Raw genomic sequence first — 22,714 nt, forward strand, 5'->3', positions numbered from 1 at the left:
AAAAAAAACTTACTTCTCTACAGCTACAAATACAAATCCAATTGAAAACTATCGACTAACTGGATAGAAAATACTGTTACTGGATGCCAGTGGTGTTTACAATAGTTTACATGAGGCCAGTAGCTGTACTGCCATGTAATCCAGCCACAGCCACAAGAGCTCCATTTATCTACTGTTCAGGAAAAAATTTCATTTTACATTTTATTTTTCCTGTTAAAAAATACCAACATAAATTATTGTTATTTTCATTTCAGGCAATTCATAGTCGAGAAATTACCGAGAAAAACCGAAAACATCAATTTAAACTGGAACAACAGAAAAATGAACTTCAAGAACAGGTACATATGCATGTGTTGGAACAATTTTCCCTATACTTACCTATAGGTACTTATTACTTACCTTGTGTTTTATTAGGTAGGTTTACACCCCACCTGGTTACACTCATGGGTATCATTATTCAATTATTGGTAATTTCCTTGTCACTTTCAAACGCCTTTTGGTCTGATTATCCTCACACACAAATATTAACAACTTACTCGTAGAAATGTCTAGTGTCTAGATAGACTCAGGGTTCAGAACGAGCACAGTATTTTCACGTCAATTGTAACTTTTCAGATTTTTTTACTTTGATTCCGTTACTTATTTCTTTCGTAATTGGAGGTACATAATCTCCAAGGGAGATGCACGTACTGAGGAAACATATCTATATCCTACATTTGTTTGGTCTTGTCTATCTGCCTAATTATTATAAAGATGCCTGGAAAAATCAACTACATCGCTGTTACTCACACTTTACTCTACGTAATTGGAGTTACATAATCTCCAAGGGAGATGCACGTACTGAGGAAACATATCTATATCTTACATTTGTTTGGTCTTGTCTATCTGCCTAATTATTATAAAGATGCCTGGAAAAATCAACTACATCGCTGTTACTCACACTTTACTCTGACGGTTTATGCACTTCATACACTAAGTCTAAATGCGAGCCTTTTTCTTTATGCTATCAAAAACTTTGGCATCTTCTGTGCAAATTTTTTTGAATGTATTGTCGTCACAATTTGTGTCATAGATATATACTCTTTAAATTATCAACTCGCCCGTTTCCTCAAGCTCATTGAATCCTTTGAAAGTATGGCAAATTATCATGGAAGAAATAAAGTTATTATAACCCTGAACAAGAGACTTAAAATATTGGTGTTGGTTATCAGTGTTGCTGTTGTGATAAGTGTGATCTTGTTATGTTCTATACCATTTCTGCCGAAATCTCCTGAAGAGTTGGAAACCATTAAGAAGGTTTTTCTAATGAAATATCCCGAGAATTCGTTTGTTCTTCCCATTTATATTCCTTTCATAGATCCAAGTGAGCCTCGATTTTATTATATTATGGAATCCTGTAATCTTTACTTGGCCTTTCTATACATCCCTATGGCAATCTTGACAGCAACCATGTTTTACTCCATTGTATTTAATATCAAAGCTCATTTCGATGTTCTGTACGATTTCATCACTTTGTTCGGTCGAGAGCACAGAGATTGCGATGGACGATTGATTTATTATATAAATATTATTGAAAACGAAAGTGTGGTTCGAAATACTAAAACTCAAAAAGAAAATTCCAACGATTTAAACATGAAATCAGTAGAAACGGCTGAACTTGTTTCATTGTTTGAACAAGATCCCAGATTATATGAGTATTACTATCTGAAACAAATCATTCTTTTTCAAAAGAGATTGTTACATGAACGAAAGTTACTCGATACATTCTACAGGAATAATTTGGCACTGTATGGTGCTATGTCTACTGTCATGTTGATGACCATGATGTATGCAGTTTTCACTCCCGGATTACTCCCACCAAAAATTCACATTAAAACGATGTATGAAGCCATCTTGGTAACAGTTTGCTATTCCATTTACTTTTTCTGTGGTGAGCTTCTGTCAGCGTGTAACATATCATTGAAATCAGCAATGTGGGCCAGTCATTGGTACAAGGGTACTATTCAGTCCAAACAAGCCATTATCTTGTTCCTGAGAATGAACCAAAAACTTACGCCTTTCGTTCTGTGCAAGAAATTCGTCCTCGGATTTGAATTTATGATTTCTATTTTTAAATTGTCTTACTCCATGTTTCATCTGTTGAAAATTCAGAGAAATCGGTAAAAACGAAGAAAAAATAAATAAATATCCCCATGAGAAAGTTTGCAATTTTATTATTTCCGTTTTTCTACACATATTGTAATGTAGATTAGATTTCTTATTTCTCAAAACTCAAAATAAAGTATCTACATATTTATGAAAAGAGTATCTTAGGTTAAAAGAAAATCTATTTATTTATAACTTATTCTGTAAACAATGTGCAGACCCACCAAGTTTTACCTATATATAAACAGGTACCTTAGCTCCTCAGAGAGTAACAAAATTCAGGATATATTATTTTGGAAGAGAAAAACAAGAGAGAGAGAGAGAGAGAGAGAGAGAGAGAGAGAGAGAGAGAGAGAGAGAGAGAGAGAGAGGCTTTCCTGTCCTCCTTTTCTTCGATTTCGGGCCCAAGTGGATGCTTTATAAAAATTCAATCAGTGGGCTGGATTATTGCCTAAGACAATCTCTGCCATCCAAGACATTTTTCATGAACTAGGTACTTCTTCTTTTGGTGCCATATATTCTACTGAACGTTGGCAATCATGATGACATTGATGACTAATTCATTCTTGTCATGGGCTGCTTGGAGATTTGGTATACTTTTATTGAACCATTGACTGAGATTTTGGATCCTAGGTACTTGTAATAATACGCAGCTTTGTCAATCTATAAAGGTTTCTCGTAGGTTTCTCGAGCTAACTTCCACTTCCTGCGCCAGATGAATCCTGTCAATCTATAAAGGTTCCTCGTAGGTTTCTCGAGCTAACTTCCACTTCCTGCGCCAGATGGATCCAATTTTTCCCTGTAATTTTCTTGAGGTCCTTGTCCCAACGATCTCCTCGGACAAGGTACAATCGATTTAATTTATACAATCAACTTTTGCACATTTATCCCCCCCAGAGCATCTCAACGAGGAGTATGAAAGGAGGCTGGGCCAAGTTGAGGCCTCCTGGCAACAACAACTGAGTACTACCCGCACCCCCCTATAACGTCCTCATTACCCCATCATACGCCATTCTTTAACCCAATAACGTCCTCATTACCCCATCATACGCCATTCCACTAATAACGTCCTCATTACTCCATCATACACCATTCCTTAACCCAATAAAGTCCTCATTACCCCATCATGCACCATTCCTTAACCCAATAACGTCCTCGTTACGCCATCATACGCCATTCCTATTCATATTACTTACATACTCGCACACTCTCTTCACTTTCCCTATAACGTCCTCATTGCCCCATCATACGCCATTCCTTAACCTAATAACGTCCTCATTACCCCATCATACGCCATTCCTTAACCCTATAACGTCCTCATTACCCCATCATACGCCATTCCTTAACCCAATAACGTCCTCGTTACGCCATCATACGCCATTCCTATTCATATTACTTACATACTCACACACTCTCTTCACTTTTAATATCCGAAGATCTATTTTGTTTTCGAATTGAAAAGTTGATATATTATTTTCTTCGCCTTCGTCTTCTTCTTCTTCCTCCTCTTCTCCTCCTTCTTCTTGCCCTTCTCCTTCTCCTCCTTCTTCTTGCTGCTACGCTCAAAAAGCAATTTTAAACTGACGGATGTTTCCCATTTTTCTTCTCCTTTTTTCTTCTTCCCCTTCTTCTTCCTCCTCTTCTCCTCCTTCTTCTTGCCCTTCTCTTTCTCCTCCTTCTTCTTGCTGCTACGCTCAAAAAGCAATTTTAAACTGACGGATGTTTCCCATTTTTCTTCTCCTTTTCTTCCCTCCTCTCATAAAAAAGGCACTTTATTTGGCGTATAGGAAGAAATAGTATATTTATTACCCGATATTCTATGGGAAAGTTTGAAACTTTTGAGCGTCCCGGAAAGGAAATCTAGGACAGGAACTTAAAGTCAGAGAAATGGACATCACTATATCAACGTATATCAGTTTGTTATCAATGGAACATGTGTAACTCTAAGAATGAATGAAAACATGCAATTTGCAATCTTCTGAGGATTAAAATCTTTACTTGTCCACACCAATAGAATGTTAAATGCACTAGTTCTCAATGGATCACTGAGGTTAAGGAACGTTGCGAGCTCTTGGTACACGGATGTTGGGTCGGGGTTGTGTTTTTTTAGAGGGGAGGGGGGAATTTTGAATGACCACCAACGGACAGCGATAGCTGAAAAATCTATTTTGACTTTTGGGAGAGGGTAAAAAGAGCAAACAAACAAAATAGCCAAATATACTATCAGTCGATGTCAAAACTGCTCTCGACAAAATAAAATTTGTGACAGAATAAAAAGTTGGATGTTCCGAGCTTTCCTCGAGGGGCACTTTACTGGTAGATGTCAATTTTTATCATTTTTATTGCCTCCCGTTTCCTTTTGAGCTCGTTTTTACATTTTTCGGGAAAATAAAAACACATAAACAAAAGGCGAACGCAAACTTTTGCATAAAAATTCACTCGGAACTTTTTTTGTACTTCCCCGTTTCTCGCACTTTCACAACAACTGAAAGAAAAGTGGGTCGTGAAAGCACAGTCAAAGGACTTGACGTCATAATATTATATACTTTTGCCACGTAAGTGTACAGTACCTGGCCATGTAGGTACTTTAAATACAAGTTGAGAAGTTTTTCACCATAAATCAAAATGGTCAGCCCAACAATCATGTATGCTTGTGACAAGATAGCCCTGATGCTTTTTAGCTGAACCTCCAGCTTGGACTTTTTCTACACCATCAGCACTTTTTCAAACTTTCCCTAAAAATATTCACACCTGCAAGTGAGGTGAAAATGAAACTTCTTTGTGCAAAGAGAGTTTAGAACATTTCTGGAGTTTCATTTCGGTATAAGTTGGGGTTTTATCTTCCTACAAAATAAGTAGGTATGTCGTTCTTGAGAAAAGTCATACTTTTTTCCACTGTGTCCTCCAATTCGAGGATGTCACCACAAAAACAGTAGTGTCGTAAAGGGACTTTTTAGTCCTTTTCGAACACTATAAATAAGCTCTAATACTATTTTAATTTCAGGACAAGAAGCCGAAATGACTTCGGCCGTAAAAGAATCGGAACATGTTCGTCAAAAGCTCAGAAGACTGGAGGCAGAATTGACAGAGTTCAGACTGAAAAATTCCGACCTCACTGAGGAACTAGTGAGGAAAATAGGTAAGTCTCATAAAGTTATGACTATAAGTGTTATAATCTACGTACTTATAAATACCACGATTTTCCATAATTTCCACAAAAAACAGGATAGGAGAAAGCCAGCCGTTCCGAGAACGAACATTATCCCATCAGGATAAAATCCGCCCCGGGCTAAGAGCCAGCATTTTGTTCATAAATATGGGTGAAAGACTTCAAAGAGGGATCCCGCTTACCAGCAAAGAGGTGAGAGATCCCTCTTACCATCGGTCCGCCCTCCTCTATTACTCAAGAGGCGTACTACCCTCCAAATTAGCTCTCTAGGTGTCCGCGTTAATCTATTTGATTCGTTGAAAACAATCCAGACTAGTTAGCTTGGAAGGTAAAGAGTCTGCCTTGTAAGCGGTAGGTCGTAAATCCTGCCCGGGGGCGAACTTTATTCTAAACAGATAAGGTTCGTTCTCGGAACGGCTGGCTTTCTCCTATCCTGTCCTCTCTCTCTCTCTCTCTCTCTCTCTCTCTCTCTCTCTCTCTCTCTCTCTCTTTGCCTGCTTCTCTTTCTCTTCCACCTCTTCTTCCTCCCCTTCTTCTTTCTTCCTTTTCATTTTCTTCTTCTTTGTCGTTTGTCAGAGATGTGTCTACGTCAGATTTTAATTGAATTGCACCCCCAGTGTTTCACTTTAAGTGCCATAATAAGACTTTAGTAGCTTCGGAAGACTTGGTCTCAAAAGAAATGACGAGGAAGGTCAAAGGGAATTATAGTGGCACCTTATACATAATTAAGTAGCATTCCCACGATCCCGTAACATTTTACATTATTTCATAACTTTAAATAGAGAATACCTATATGGCTTCTTTAAAAAGGAAAAAAAATCTTGGAGTCTTTTAACGTAGGTAGAATAATGGCTTTAGTAGATGGATCTATTTATCTTGAAGGTCTTAAATAAAGCAACCACCTTGAGAAAACTACCAAGGTACTTTAGTGGACCTACATATTAGGTAAATGGAAATTTTCCAATAGAGAGGGCACTTTTATTTTCAAGTTAATCTGAAAAAAAAAAGAAAAGATAATCTCAATTTCGAATCAAGATAATAATTATGTACCTAGGTATCTAATTTCAAGACAATCATCATTTCAAAAGAAAACTCCCCCTCAGTCACAGACACCAAGCTGGCGACACGTGGTTTCCATTTCAAGTCGTACTTAATTTCCAAGTCCTACTTAATTTCCAAGGAAAACAATCGCGGGTGGAAAAGTTCACGGGTTATAACTTAATTATTTATATACGAGGAGGAGGAGGAGAAGGAGGAGGAGGGGGGGGAGGAGGAGGAGAAATAAGAATGGGAATAAAGAGGGAAAAAGAGGACAGCAAAACGAGAAATTTCAAAAATTAAATTAAGAAAAGCAGAAAATGCTTTTTCGTAACCATTCTGGAAAATAGGGGGAGATGGAGGAGGAGGAAGAGGTAAGGGAGGAGAAGGAAGAGGAGGAGAAGAAGAAGGAGGAGAAGGAACAGGAGGAGAAGGGGGAGGAGGAGGAGGAGGGAAAAAGAGGAGGAGGATTAATGTCCACAATCTCGGTAGTCGTGACCCAAATTTTACTACGAATTAGAACGTATAAATAATAATATTTCATGTAGTGTGAGTGTCACATTGGTACCACCAGGTCCGTGTTTTGGGCAGTAATACCTAATGCTCGGTGGGTGTAGTGGTCAAGACGCTCACCTAGTAATCAGGAAGACGTGGGTTCAATGCCGGCTGAGGTATGGAATTTTGTTTTCAACTTTGTTTGAGAATGTGGGCACAGTAGGTATACATAAAGAGTAGGTACCTAGTCTATTGCTGGGGTAAAGGGACTCTTTAGAGCCTTTAGTCGGGTCAGCCCTAATGATTGGCTGTGAAACCGAACATAAAGAAAATGGAAAAAAAATCTCAGTCAATTTCAAAAGCATGGTTTCTTCTTCTTCTTCTTCTTCTTCTTCTTCTTCTTCTTCTTCTTCTTCTTCTTCTTCTTCTTCTTCTTCTTCTCTTCTCTTTTCCCCTTTATGGATTTAAAATCGTTCCCCTGCAGAATAGCCGGTGCACTTTTCAGTTTCACAGAAAATATGTTTCGAACGTGTCCAGAAAGTTAAGCTGAAAATATTCACGGGGATTTATATTAGGTTTCGTGAGGATGCTAAATTTGCTTTGCACCTGAAAGGTGAAGGGTCTAGTATACCTACCGAAATCTAGTAGTTATCCTCTGTGAATGGTCTAGTACCTACCGAAATCTAGTAGTTATCCTCTGGACCGTATAATAATAGCCTCTTGAGTGGAAAGTAACTAGGTAACCCACTGAGCGAGATTTAAATTCGGAGGCGTTCTCTACCACCTAACCCTTAATATGGTCAGATTACAAGAAGCTGTCAAGAAGTCCGGAGCGACGGGGCGTCCAGTAACATTCCAATTTAGTTGAACAAAACTTACTTCTGCCAGCCTAGTTAGCTTAGTTGGTAGTGCGTCTGCCTTGTAAGCGCTAGGCCGCGGGTTCGATTCCCGCCCGGGGTGGAAGTTAAGGAGGAGGAGGAGAAGGAAGAGGAGGAGAAGAGGGAGGAGGAGAAGGGGGAGGAAAAGGGAAAAAGAGGAGGAGGATTAATGTCCACAATCTCGGTAGTCGTGACCCAAATTTTACTACGAATTAGAACGTATAAATAATATTTCATGTAGTGTGAGTGTCACATTGGTACCACCAGGTCCGTGTTTTGGGCAGTAATACCTAATATAAACAGGTACCTTAGCTCCTCAGAGAGTAACAAAATTCAGGATATTTTGGAAGAGAAAAACAAGAGAGAGAGAGAGAGAGAGAGGGAGAGAGAAAGCGAGAAAAACAAAGGAACAGGAAGAAGGAAATGCAGATACCATCAAAGGAATGATAATAAAGAACAGGGAATTTAATTTTATTTCAGGATTAGGAGTCAAATTACGGTATTAATGGGTTAGAAAGTTTCAAGTGCAGTACCCCGCTCTACCTAAGTATAGGAGATGATAATAATTATAGAACTGCAGGGCTGTTTATAGTCTAACCGAGCCCCAAAGCTAAAGGTCCGTTCCCATTTGTCGTCCCCTGAGCGTATGCGGGAGGGTGTGTGGGTGGGTATTAGCTGAGGATTTTATAAATTCAGAAACAATCCTCATGTGGCAATAACAATAAACTCCAAACAAGAGAAAATGAATTTAAAAACTCCCCCACAAACCCATGAAAGTTACTGTAGTTCTTCAATCTCAAACCATTTATATACACCCTTTCCATTTGAACACATTCGTTTTCTTTCCCTTCGGATCCTTAGATTCAAAATAATTATTTCTTTATCTGTGTTGGGTTTCCCATTTCTTCATCACTTCTTTAACTTTATTGCATTCAATGCTGTATCACTTGATTCCTTTATTCAATTGCAACAATGTTTTGTGTTAATGGTGGTGGTAGTGGTGTTGTTGTTGTTGTTGTTGTTGTTGTTGTTGTTGTATTCGCGTTACACTTCGACTTTATCCGCCATAACGAAGGAATGGTGGCACCTGAGCTCCTTGGGTCCTAATAGGGGCCATATTTAGGGGAGGGAGGCTCGAACCCCCCCTCAGGCTGGATACGGGCCTGGCCCTGGATCCTATGGTATCTGTATGAATGATAATCGGGTCAATTGCATGTTGCTGGCATTTTCATAGCTTGTTATTGCCATCACGCGCCGTTTGTAGAATGACATGAACCTCTTTTAAAATACAGCCTTCAATTATTTCGATAATTTTATGAAAAACTCATCGTTTAAGGACCTACATTTATACTAACCTCTAATTACATTAAGCATTTACCTATACTGGAGGCCGTAGATGTGTTTTTCATTCCAAAGCCGCGTTAACGCGGAGTCAAATCGATGTTACTTGGCGTCAGGAGTGGGGGTGAAAATTGTGAAATGAAAAACAGGGCTTGTGTGCAGCACACAATATTAGTTTCCAACACGGGAATTCTGACCCACTTTTCCGCCTCCTATTATTTCAGTTCGAAGAAAGGCTGAAAAAGGAAACGCTCCGAGCCAAAGTGGAGTGTGAGAAACATCATCTGGAGGACAAACGAGTGGCCATTGAACACACCAGAACTCAAGCCGAGACTAAACTTCAGGAGCAGAAGAAGAAGTGGGAGAAACAGCTGCAGGATGCTCAACGGCAGGTAAAATGGAGATGTGAATAATGCTAGTGTAAATAGATCGAATAGAGAATCAGGGTAGGCTAGGAGACAGTCAGCCATTCTGAGAACGAACCCCATGTTTTTAGGTCTTAGGATAAAGTTCGCCCCGGGCTGGAATCGAACCTATGCAAACCTACATCACCTCAATGCTAACTGGGCCGACTTCGTCATGGGATTGACAAATCAATTTCGGGTATCATGCAGTGACAGTGGCATAAAAAGTACCAATCTAGCAATCACCAATATACCCTGAACGTTCTTCGCACATTGCATACACATAACAGTTCCCAGGCGTTCATACAAAAGTTGAACTTTGAACTCAGAATGATTAGGATCCTTTCTTTCTCTCAAATTTAAGAGACCCAATGCAGTCGCTAAACCATTGGATTCATAACCACGGAGAGATTGCGGTTCGAATCCCAGCAGTGACAAAATAATTGAAGCAGAGAAGGGTCATTTGAAGGTGTTCAAACAAAATGTTTTTCTTTGCTCCTCAGAATAAGTACCTAGTACCTACCTACCTACCGAATTTTCAACTGTAATTTTCTCCTACGAACTTTATTAGAATTCTCTCTTCCTACTGCCACTTTTTTTTTTACTTCCACACTTTCTCATCTCTTTCCCAGGTGGAAGTGTTGCAAGACAAGTTGAAGGAGAGTGAGAGACTTCACCGCCAGGAGGTGGAATCGGCCCAAACACATTCCGACCAGAGCATGTTGGAGCTGAGGAGGAAGTTTGATAAACTGGACATGTCCTATCAGGAGCAGATAGAGAAGGCGCAGGAGAGACACGAACAGGAAATGGGTGAGAAAAAGGAGTGTTCGGTATTAGAAGTAAATTAATGAGTTGCACACTTACCTGAGGTAAATAACGATTTGACCACTCTGAGAGGAATAAAACAGAGAGGAGTCAGCCTTGTTAGATTGGAGGGTGTCGCGCCTGACTTACCAGGGTCGCGGGTTCGATTTACGCCCGGAGTAAACTTTATATTACACAGATAAGTTTCGTTTTGGGAACGGCTGGCTTTCCTGTCCTCCTTTTCTTCGATTTTGGGCCCAAGTGGATGCTTTATGGAAATTCAAGCAGTGGGCAGGATTATTGCCTAAGACAATCTCTGCCATCCAAGCCATTTTTTATGAACTATACGTAGGCACTTTTCTTCTTCTTTTGGTGCCATATTCTAATGAACGTTGGCAATGATGATGACATTGATGACTAATTCATTCTTGTCATGGGCTGCTTGGAGATTTGGTATACTTTTATTGAACCATTGACTGAGATTTTGGATCCTAGGTACTTGTAATAATACGCAGCTTTGTCAATCTATAAAGGTTTCTCGTAGGTTTCTCGAGCTAACTTCCACTTCCTGCGCCAGATGAATCCAATTTTTTCCCCGTAATTTTCTCGAGATCCTTGTCCCAACGATCTCCTGGGACAAAGTACTTAGTCAATCGATTTAATTTATACAATCAACTTTTGCACATTTATCCCCCCAGAGCATCTCAACGAGGAGTATGAAAGGAGGCTGGGCCAAGTTGAGGCCTCCTGGCAACAACAACTGAGTACTACCCGCACCACACTGGAGCTGGTGAAGGAACAAATGAGACGGGACTCATATGACCAGGTCCAACATTTGAAAACCCAGCATCAGAGAGAGCTAGGTAAGTCAACTTTGTTATTCTATTTACTTAAGTTATGTTTAACAACGGATACCTACTTACAAGTATCCTTGTTGGTGTTCAATCTATCGAAGAACCTTGGCTGTGTCGTTTTGCAACCCAAATTTTGGGCAGTCCGTCAGTAAATTTAATTGATAATATCTATCTAAAAGTCATAGGTTATCATCGTCTCTCTAAAAATCATAGGTTTCATCACGTTATCAGTAAATACGGAGTGATGCTCATTTTACACGGTTACACTCTAAAATTTTAGAGGCATCGATGCACACACCAAATCGTAAAACGATGGAAACTTTTTCCTTTATAAAAAAACATCGGAGAACAATAAACTTTTTGACTCGGGCTACGTTTTATGGGGAAATTATATTCAGCGATATAAATACAAATGGGAGGAGAAACAATCACTTTGCCTCCGCTTACTTCTTTAGGAAAAGAAAAAAATCAAGAAAATACAAAACAAAAAGTCAATAGAGAAACTTTAGGTCGAATCAGTGAATTATGTGAAAATAGTGTGGGAATTCGATTCCCGCCCGGGGAGGATTTTATCCTGAACGAATAATGTTCGTTCTCGGAACGGCTGGCTTTCTTCTCTATCTTCCTTCTCTCTTCGATTTCGGGACGAAAACACCTTAGCAGTTACAGTTCCCTCTATCAAACCACTTGAAAAAAATAAAAAATAAATAAAAATCAAAGAACTTATTTTATTTATAAGCTTCTCAAAGAGATTATATTATTTATAAGCTTCTCAAAGAGCTTATTTTATTTATAAGCTTCTCAAAGAGATTATTTTATTTATAAGCTTCTCAAAGAGATTATTTTATTTGTAAGCTTCTCAAAGAGCTTATTTTATTTATAAGCTTCTCAAAGAGATTATTTTTTCACAGAAGAGCAATGGTCCCGCTTGATTCAAGAGAGGGACGATGCACTAGCTGAGTTGGAACAAAGACATAGATCTACCATTGAACAGTTGAGGACCGAAATTGAAATTAGATCCAAGAAAAGTCACTCAGAAGCGGAGGTAGGTAACCGAGAGATAACCCTTTGTCCTAGTATTTCTTCCGTGATTTTACTTAGAAACCATTAGGTATAGAGTGATGACTCTTGAAGCTTAAATAATAGCAAGATTAGCAAAATAGGTATTCTACTTATGTATTTGTGACTCACAAATTAGATAAATACCAATACTCTTTATCTGGATGTAACTTTTGTCTTGCCTGCTTGAACTGTTTATTTGAAAATAAAGTGTTTGGTGATTATCTAACCTTGTTGTTAAAATTGCATGCCGTGATATAGTCTAAAAACTAAAGCATGATCAGACAAGCCTGTCTATAGCGGATAGATTGCTGAAATAGAACAGAGCACTTTTTAGTCTGCTCAGTAGGTACACTGACCGTTCAAAAATAAAGAAAACCAATGAAAAAAAAAAAAAAAAAAAAAAAAAAAAAAAAAAAAAAAAAAAAAACCCCCCCGAGAGAAATTTTCAGGACTGATTTTGGTTTTTTTTCCATAAAACTGGAAAACAAAAGAAGAGACGGCATAAAAAAAAAACAACAGTCATAAAAAATATTGCCTACTCCTAAGCACTGACCGTTCAAAAATAGAGAAAAAAAAAAAAACAGTCATAAAAAAATATTGCCTACTCCTACCCACAAAAGTGTAAACTTTTGAACAAACAGGAATTAAAATTGTCAAATCATCCCTCTCCAGGGATTTTGATGATAAAAAAGGGTAAGCAAGAGGTGTGGATTCATTTCGAAATGTAATTTGATTTTATTTTTTGTGTTTAAAAGTGGGGTTCAAATGAATGCTCAATAAAATGGTGTTTCTTTACCGGAGATATCAAAAAACATGAGTACTTATTTATTAGGAAAACCCGAGGTAGATATAGGTACCTGATAATTTTACAGGGCTAATATGTAGATAGAAGGTTGATACAGTTTTGAACGACTATATCTGGGACCATTGACTATTGGATTTTTTCTGACTCCAAACACAATGTAATTCAAATAAGTATTTTTTTACAAATGTATAGGTACCCATTTAGGATCTGACTGTTCTGTATTTTTAAGTTTGCCACTAACTTAAAGTTAATGTCCGAATGAATGAATCTTTGTTAAGTTTGGACTAACAATTTATCTACATCGTAGCATTATCAAACCTCTATGTAGACAAATTTTACCCCATTCCCAATTTCCCGGAATTCCCACCCAGGGCGCACTTTATCCTAAATAGATAAGGTTCGTTCTCAGAATGGCTGGCTTTCTAATAACCCATCTTCCACTCTTCAATTTCGGAACGATAAAACCTCCGTTGTTCCAGTTCCCTGAATCAAACCTCTACAATCCCCTCTATTGATTGATTGATTAACAAATCAACGGGTAAAACCCATCTCTATAAAAAATACAAATCCCCTTAAAGACTTGGTACTGAAGAGACAACGAAACTTTTGCAATTAAAAGGAGAATTTCGAGTTATCAAAGCCAATAAAAAAAGATCGGAGTTGACCGACGAAAATATCAGAGAACACACTCGCTTCCGTAGTTTGAAATTTTTCCCAATAGTGCAGCGCCCGGAAACTGCCGACCTGTTTGGAGCTCGTGTTGCTGTAAGCTGTGAATAAAGCGGGTAGAGTTATTAATCTCTCTGACACATGATATTAGGAAAGTATTAATCTTTTCTAAATGATAAATCAGAAGAAAAAAATATCCCTATGATGTAAGCCGTTTGTATTTAAAGGTACGTGTCGAAATAAGGTCTGTACGCGTTGTGTACCTAAGCCTTACAATAATCATAATAAAAATTATCTTACTCGACCCATTATATTGATCCGGTACAACCTTGGCCTCTTCGTTCAAGGCCGCCAACAAATACAGAAGAAACTCTTGAGCATCTTGCTGTTGATTGCCATCGAATTTCTTCGTGTACGATCGTAAAGCGAGGAGAATAGCTTTCGTGTTCAACACGAGATTTCCCGAAGACCACATCATTTTCATAAAGTTCACGAGAGCGTCGACCAATTGACCTTGAATTGGGAAATGGGAAAGTTCGGTCTTAACACATCGGATAATGCGATTGGATTTGATTATTAAGATGGGACTTTCATCCAAAATGAACCGGATTATTAAATCTAAGGCCAGCCACTCCTGATAGTGTGTGTGCTCCTCAGATATCAGGTAGACCTGGCAGACGGACCTTTTCAGCCGTGCACGTCAGGTCTAACGGATAGTTTGTGTGCTCATCAGGTGCCAGGTATACCTGATCAGGTGTTCCTACATGATAGTGAGGGGCTGGCCAAGACCGATCCTCGATTTAAAGTTACGTTTTTCCAAAAAGTTAACCTTCTTACAACTCAATACAGCTTGACTTACCTTGACTTTTGCTGTCCGGATGTATGGGGATATCCTCATTCAGTAAAACATTTCTGAAAGCTGGCGTGTTGCTCAGGCACTGGAGTACGGAATTTATATAGCACGTATTGCCCGCATTAGCGATACCGTTCAGTCCCGGGGACATGTCAGACCCTTTCCCTTGACTTGCCACTCGATATTCCAAAGGAAACAGTCGCGACCAAGAGAACATAACTTTCTACATTACTGTGTTTTGAATTCAGAAAGCAGAAAGTCACATTATTATATCCTTAACATTCATATACATGGGTATTACCCGTTCATTTGTTGATCAATCAATGAATCAATCAACATTCGTTTCTCACTTGGGAACAATTTTAAAAGGGGGCACACCAATTCTGTTCGAGAGCTTACAAATAATTTTCATTTGCCGAATCAGCTGTCAAATATTACTTACTTAGAAATTGTGTCATGGGGTGTTTTTATTTGGTTGAAAAAAATTAGTGGTTATAAGAAAGAATATGAAAAATCATCCTTAGTGAAGATGTTTTCTCCCATTGTGGTTGCTCCTATCATGATGATACAGATGTATGGAGGAGAGATTTGAGCCATTATAAAAAAAAATGCTCTTTCGTTAGGTATCAGAAATAAACTTACCTTAGGCCCGGATACATTTCATAGTCTATGACTCTACGTATATGTTATCATTCATGTTTGTAACATGAGTTATTGTTTTTTACCTGAGTCTTGCACCCAGGTTTTTTTGGCTGGTTTTAGCTAGGACTAGGTATGTAGGTAGATCTTTTACTAAAAAGTCTCAATGTTGGTTTTCAGCTGAAAGAACGAGTGAAGCAGTTGGAGCAAGATCTACAGGCCAGGAATATGCTGATAGCAAATTTGCAATCTTCCCTACAGACAAGTTCTGCCACCTCGTCACAACCTCAGCAACAACAAAGGTAAATTGATCACTGATTTCACAATATGCGACGGAAGGGGTTAATTCTATTGACACACGTAGGACCTTCTAATTTTCTGATACAAAGTCACAAACAGTCAGCCTAGTTAGCTTAGATCAGGCTTGTCCAACCCGCGGCCCGCGAGCTCATTTTTGCGGCCCGCGAAGGCCCGCCTAAAAAAATTAACGAAAATGAGAAATAACAGTGATTCTAATCTGAACCAAGAAAATGGAAAGTATACACATTTAGGGAGGGGAGGGAAAGAGGAAGATAGGGAGGGAGAGAGAGAGGAGGGGAGGGAGAGACAAGAGAGATCAGTAATACATATTCAGAATGTCTGTTAAAACCTCCAATATAATCTGTTGATCTTACAGGTACATTCAAACATGATTAATTGAGAACTAAAGGGAGCGGATTTGTAATATATTTTTAGTCCGTCCTTCCTTTATTATTACAATAGTAATAAAAAGGTATAAGGGACGGACTATTGTATTCGCTTCGGTGTCGTCTGTGTACTCTGTCTGTCTGTCATTCTTCTTTTCTTGAAAATTTTCAAATTAGAGATTTTTTATTTTTCACACCTTGACCCAAGTCGATCGGCATCGTCTAGCCTAGACACTAGAACACATTATTATAAAGTAGGATTCTGGTGGAATGGAAAAAAAAAGTTGCATACATATAGTCTGAACGTATTTAGGGCAATGTCCCTCAACCAAAGTATGGACGCTCCTTTATAATGTGGATTTGTTTTTCAAATTAGAGATTTTTTATTTTTCACACCTTGACCCAAGTCGATTGGCATAGAGGCATAGACACTAGAACACATTATTATAAAGTAGGATTCTGCTGGAATGGAAAAAAAAGTTGCATACATATAGTCTGAACGTATTTAGGGCAATGTCCCTCAACCAAAGTATGGACGCTCCTTTATAATGTGGATTTGAGGGGGGAAATATCTCGTTTTTTTTTTCTTTTTTTCCCCCCCGGAAGTTGCATAACTAGTGTTCTCAATTATCCAAGTGCGCCTGTAAATTTCAGTCGCGGAGGGTGCGCGGAAGACCAGGGGGGGATATATTTACGGACACTTCCTATCGACCTGTCCCTTGCCCCCCTCCTCGTACTCTTGACTCGATATCCACATCTGCTGGAATGTGCCTATCGAGGCGAGAATCGAACCCCCGATCCACGCACCAAACCGCCGCTCAGCGGACCCGTTGGCGGAGATCAGTTTGAGTTTCATGCTGGCCGGGATCCGAACACTCAGGTCCCGGTTCAGACGCTCTGGGAAACCCTGGAACAAATCAAATGAAACGTGAGTACAGTCGAATTTGTTGCAATCAAATCCTTAGAACAGGCTTGTCCAACCCGCGGCCCGCGAGCTCATTTTTGCGGCCCGCGAAGGCCCACCTAAAAAAATTAACGAAAATGAGAAATAACAGTAAATATACTAAAGAAAATAATTAATGCATGAAAATTTTCAAATTTATAAAAATTGCAGCCTTGTTTTCAAAAGTTGTTATGAAAAGGTGGAACGATGAAATCAATATTTCTTTGGACTTGATTTTTATGAACGCCTGGTATCTATTTGTGTATGCAATGTGCAATACTTATTATATTTTGATCTAAAGCAGGCTTGTCCAACCCGCGAGCTTATTTTTGCGGCCCGCGAAGGCCAGCCTAAAAAAAATGAACGAAAATGAGAAATAACAGTAAATATACTAAATAAAATAATTAATGCATGAAAATTTTCAAATTATATAAAAATTATCCCCAGTTTACCTTACAAATTTCATAGTTAGTTTCTAATTCTAGGTACCATCAAACGCAATGCTGTACCTAATATCATAGTTGATATCTGGATGAGTGACTGTCCGATTTTTACCAAATTGTTACAGTCGCGTCCTTGGACCATACCGGTATATCATACCAAATTTCATCGCTTTATGACTAACCGTTCTTGAGATATTTTGTATACCACCTTTTCCCATTTAAACCTGTAGTACACACGTACGTACATACATACGTACGTACATACATACATACGTACAGACCATGGGCTGAAAACCACTTTTTTGGAATCAGGGCACCCCGAAACGGATATTTCCACCCATTTCCCGATTTTGAAAATTTGGACCGATTGCAATACTTTCTCATTACCTTGTATAGGTTCCCTATACGTAAAGGTAATAGAAAGTAAAAATGGAATGAAAATATCTAAATTTGAAAATAGGTATAAGTACCTAAGCTGATACCTATTGAAAAATAGTGATAACAAAATGCGTAGATAGGTACCTATTCGATCTCTTTGAGCCCCTAACCCAAATCCCTATGGTAATAAGCTCACAGCGCGTCGTGCGATATTGGTAGATGACGTCATCACGGGAGTACAGTGTTGTCGCTAGGTATGATATCGGCGTGCTTGAGACTCTCATGTTCCGAGAGCTGTATCTCACGATCTAGTGAACGCATTTTCTTCGTTTTAGTCTCAATATTTTTTTTAATTTTTATAGTTTTTTCTGAGATAATAAAAAAAAATCATGAGAATCACCAATTATTGGTTTGGTGTTCTGTATAAGAGCCTCTAGGGGCCCAAGCCAATACTCCATGCGACCAAAAATTTCGTTTGTGTGTCCAATATGTTTGCCAAATTTCGTCAAAGTAGGAGAAAAAAAACCCCGTTCGAGATTTATGGTGAAACAAACAGATTGCAGAATCGTCGAGTTAAAACTAAAGATTTCACCTTGTTCGTTCAATTTGAATATTATTCTAACTGGTTACCAATGTTACCATAGTGGAAACAAATCGTTTCATGTAGCGGGGTGCCCTAATGACCCAGATTTTTATTGCTGTGCCTTTTAGTTTCCCTGTGAACGCTTTTATCTGAAAGCTTTTTATTTTCTTTAGCCCTTTGTGGTCAGTTGGTGTTGTATGAATGCGTTTTACATGTTCGTTTTATTTTCATAAATGGGAAAAAAACCTGCTGAAACAGAAAGGGTTTGTATAAAGATACACAGACCAGCCTAGTTTGCTTGGTTGGTAGCGCGTTTGCCTTGTAAGCTCAAGGTCACGGGTTCGATTTCTGGCCGGATTGAACTTTACGTCAAACACGGCTGGCTTTCTTTTAGCCTCTCTTTCTTCGATTTCGGGACGATAGAAGATAGAACCTCCTGTTGTTACAGTGTCTTCTATCGAACCCCTACAGTAATAAAGCCCTTACAGTCATACAGGAATTTTTAACTCTATTTTTTTTTTTTTTTTTTTTTTTTTTTTTTTTTTTTTTTTTTTTTTACTATGTTCGTTTCATTTTCATAAATGGGGAAAAAAAACCTGCTGAAACAGAAAGGGTTTGTATAAAGATACACAGGCCAGCCTAGTTGGCTTGGTTGGTAGCGCGTCTGCCTTGTAAGCTCAAGGTCACGGGTTCAATTTCTGGCCGGATTGAACTTTATGTCAAACACGGCTGGCTCTCTTTTATCCTCTCTTTCTTCGATTTCGGGACGATAGAACCTCCTGTTGTTACAGTGCCCTCTATCGAACCCCTGTTACTAATAAAGCCCTTACAGTCATACAGGGACTTTTAACTCTATTTTTTATTATTGTTGTTATTTTAAGACACCGTAAACCTAGGGTTACCTACTTACAGGAAAGTGCAGTATGGGGTTAATCGCGTCGTGCCAAGTTTTGCTGATTTTTATTCTGAAACGAAGAAGAAAGAAAACAAGGTTTCTGGCTTGTTCCTTGTTTTTCCTCCAGAGGTGGAGAAGGAGCTTTCGAACTTTCGTATTTAGGGAACGAGGTCAGTTTTCCGCTCGAAACTTACAGGAAATTCCAACAATAGTATTGATTTATCAAGGAAAATTCCAGGACATAAATTTGATCATCTTGGGAAATCTCGTAAAATAGAATTGATGAACTAGGAAATGAGAATTTTCACCCCATCGCATCGGTGAAATTCGATTTCTAGGTTTTCTCTGATTTGTTAAAATAAAGGGTCCCTAAAGTGTTTTTTTTCCTTCCTCGTTTACCCCCCTAAAGTCTATTCTTCCTTTCCCACCCACTTGGTCTTTCTTCCTCTCTCCTTCCCAATAGCGTCTTCATCCTTTTTTTTCCCCCAGTTCCTTCTTTTCCCTCAGTGTCTCTTCCTGTTCCTCCAACCTGTCTTTTCTTCCTTCATCTCCCACTCCCCCTAAAGTCTTATTCTTCCTTCCCCACTCCCTTGGTCTCTCTCCCCCTCCCACAGCCACTAGTCTCTTGTTACACAACAAACACTGTGTTGGCGGGGGGTCAACAATGTCTTTACAAGATGCCTGTCTCTTGTCTCTATTTAAATTTCTTCACACAGATGTGGCCTGGCGTCTTCGGGATTGACTCCCTCCCCTTTCTTCCTTTTCTCCTCGATTCTTCCTCCCCTATCCTGTTCCCTTCCTTACCTACGTAAGCTTTTCTTAATTACCTATTCTTATTATAGCTATTTTCATATCCCGGTTTCCAAAAATAAGAAAATGTCCGGCCTTTAAAAATTGCAGACACTGTCCCTAAAAATAGTTTTCAATGCGTTCTCAAGTAGGTACCTACTTAATATATTGATTGCTAATTAGGTTAGAATCAAATAGTGTTTGGGGTTGCTTGTGTTTCAATTTAAAGGTTCATTGCTTCCATAGTTGGGGATTTTCCTGTGGACATTTCTTGTGATAATTTGAGGTACATATATTTGTGGTACAAATCCTCAGGTATTAGACTTAGAATGGGATATTCATTATCGAACGTCGGTAAACGTTTAGGGGATTTTGAAAACCCCTAATGTAGGCATAGGCAGTAGATACCTACCTATCTGTGCAAGAATTTGACTTTTTTTTTATTTTTTTAAGAGGTTTGTTTACTTCTTTCGGCTATCATATGCATAGAATCTGGAGTAATCAGACATAATTTGGATTATGGAATTCATCAGAAGTCAGACAGACCGACAGACGAACAAGCAAACAGAAGTTATAGGTACATATGCACCAGAATCTGGAATTCTGGAGTAATCACATTCAGACGAAATCTGGATCATGAAATTCATAATTCATCAGACTTGGCGACCAGTCTAGCTGATTTGCATTAGATTATCGATGAGTTCTGATTAGATTTAAGTGATTTAACTTTTGATTCGTATGTGGGTTTTAGTTCCTGTCTACACCGTCTACATTTCTACAATAAGGGGATCAAATGTCGAGTATTAAGCGTGGGTTTTAGTTCCTGTCTACAATACCTACTTAAGGCGTTAAAAAATCTAGCGTTTGACAGCTTTTTTATGCTTTATTTCAGTATCGAAAATTATAAATTCACCAAACTTTAGTGGGGTGGAGTTTGAATATGGAGGTTGGTGGTTCGAGTCCAAGTATTTTTATAAGGTACCTATGTACATCCGTCCGATTTTATGTACCTACATATGCCTTCAAATCGGGCTTTCTGTAGCAAGTATACTTAAGTGAGAAATCAGGAGTAACAAATGCTCCTAAGTACGATTCTTTGTGTGTCTTTCAAATTTCAAATCTACATAATCCATACCTATACTTATGTACCTAGAATACTCGTAAAAAAAGCAAGGGTTCTACAAGATATTAAGTTGTGTCTGCACTGAAATCGAGTGGAACCAATATAAGTTAGGTAAAATCAAAGGACTTTGGCTAGACAAGAGAAAAAAAAAGTTTTTTGTGTGGACGCATTGTAGGTGATGTTCATTTGCCTTAGTGTAGACTTGTGGATAGACACTGCTCTAAATGCTCTTAAGCTAGGTCCACACACAGTCGATGGCCGTCGATTGACGAGGTGAAACTATGTCGTCGAGGCAGTGTGGACGGTTTCAGTCATCGGTCGACGGCCGTCGACTATGTGTGGAGTGTGGACACAGCTTTAGAGCTTCTTATTTATTTATTTTATTTTTGCTCAACTTGTCACCAATGCAGCAATTTCATTACGCCCATCAGGTGTTGATCATTGCAAACTTAGAGACCAACTTGCCCACGCAACTTGTGTTTTAAATTCAATGTTTTTTTCCCTTGGCCACCACACCCATTGTGGGTGGTTTTTTGACGAGATTTCTACGAGTATTCGTAACTGCAACAGCAATACATATTGACTGTCCTATAGTTTCAATTCCAGTTTGAACTGGTAGTAAACATGTGCAAAAAATGCTAGAGACAGGAAAGAGGAAGAATTTCTTCAAAATTAAAAGCAAGGGAAAGAAAAGGTCATTAAGTCATTACTACATCATGTCGAAATTTCCTCATGAGAAAATGTTGGGCGCCTTGAATCCGCCATATTGATGTTATGACCAATCAGTGGCGCATATCCCCTTGCATTTAGGAATTCCTATGAAATTTGAAACCTCCGTCAATAGGCTATTGAATCAGGGGCGGCGCCCCAGGCGTAACCTTGTGTGGGGGGGGAGGCGAAAACGTATAAGCCCCTGGGCGTGTTCTCCATGGGAACTAACTGCTTCCCTTCCTCTCTGTGGGGTTTTCTCACCCTCCGCCCCTGCTTGTCAGTTACAGAAAAGGTGTATTTTCCTTTCGAGAAACTTTCATAATCGGAACCGGTTTCCTTTTGGAAACTGACATGAAGCCTGTACTACTAAACCATAGGAAATCTAACATGGAGCTCCATTGGTATCGGTTCCTTTTCCGAAAGGAAAATGCACCCAAGGTAGAAACTGAGTATTCAATCTGGATTGTGTAAGACCACCAAAAAATCGGCATACTGTATATTAGGTATATGGGTTTAGACTTTTAGAGCTTCTTCCCCTTTTGAAAATCTCACGACACCACTGAATGCCATTATGTAATTCACATGTTGGAAGCTTTGCTAATGTATTCAGATTTACGTTCAATGTTCCATATGGGGCAATGGTAATGGACTCTTGCTACTATGCTTCTCGAGTGCGACTGTGGCCAAATCATCAAATGTGAGAGGACAAAAAAAAAAAAAAAAAATCCACTTAAGTTTGAATGTCAAATGAAGATTTGAGGACTGTGTCATTGATATTCCCTGTGTTCTGATTGGCTGACCTCCAACCACGTGTCCTAATGGTCGTTGGTCCTAATAACTGACCATGTGACACTTTGATAGGTACATAATTACATACTAGTGGTTGACTCGTCCTTTGTACGGGACCACCACACACACAAACACACCCCCACACACCCATCACACACATCCCACCACACACACACACCACACCCATCATACACCCACCACACACACACCCACACACC

The 22,714-nt window shown here is 39.0% G+C and overlaps 1 protein-coding gene across 1 annotated transcript in view; it reads left to right on the forward strand.

Moving 5' to 3' along the window:
• The first annotated feature begins 252 nt into the window (after positions 1-252).
• LOC103524883 (nuclear transcription factor Y subunit beta-like) overlaps positions 253-22,714 on the forward strand; it is a 33,161-nt gene continuing 10,699 nt past the window's right edge. The window contains exons 1-6 of the mRNA XM_008489925.3: positions 253-338; positions 9,291-9,458; positions 10,103-10,280; positions 10,973-11,137; positions 12,040-12,173; positions 15,337-15,458. Of these exons, the coding sequence (XP_008488147.1) occupies positions 10,190-10,280; positions 10,973-11,137; positions 12,040-12,173; positions 15,337-15,458 (512 nt within the window). The 5' untranslated portion in view covers positions 253-338; positions 9,291-9,458; positions 10,103-10,189. The remainder of the gene's footprint in view (positions 339-9,290; positions 9,459-10,102; positions 10,281-10,972; positions 11,138-12,039; positions 12,174-15,336; positions 15,459-22,714) is intronic.

This window comes from Diaphorina citri, unplaced genomic scaffold (assembly GCF_000475195.1).
Source record: "Diaphorina citri unplaced genomic scaffold, Diaci psyllid genome assembly version 1.1 scaffold124, whole genome shotgun sequence".
NCBI lineage: Eukaryota > Metazoa > Arthropoda > Insecta > Hemiptera > Psyllidae > Diaphorina > Diaphorina citri.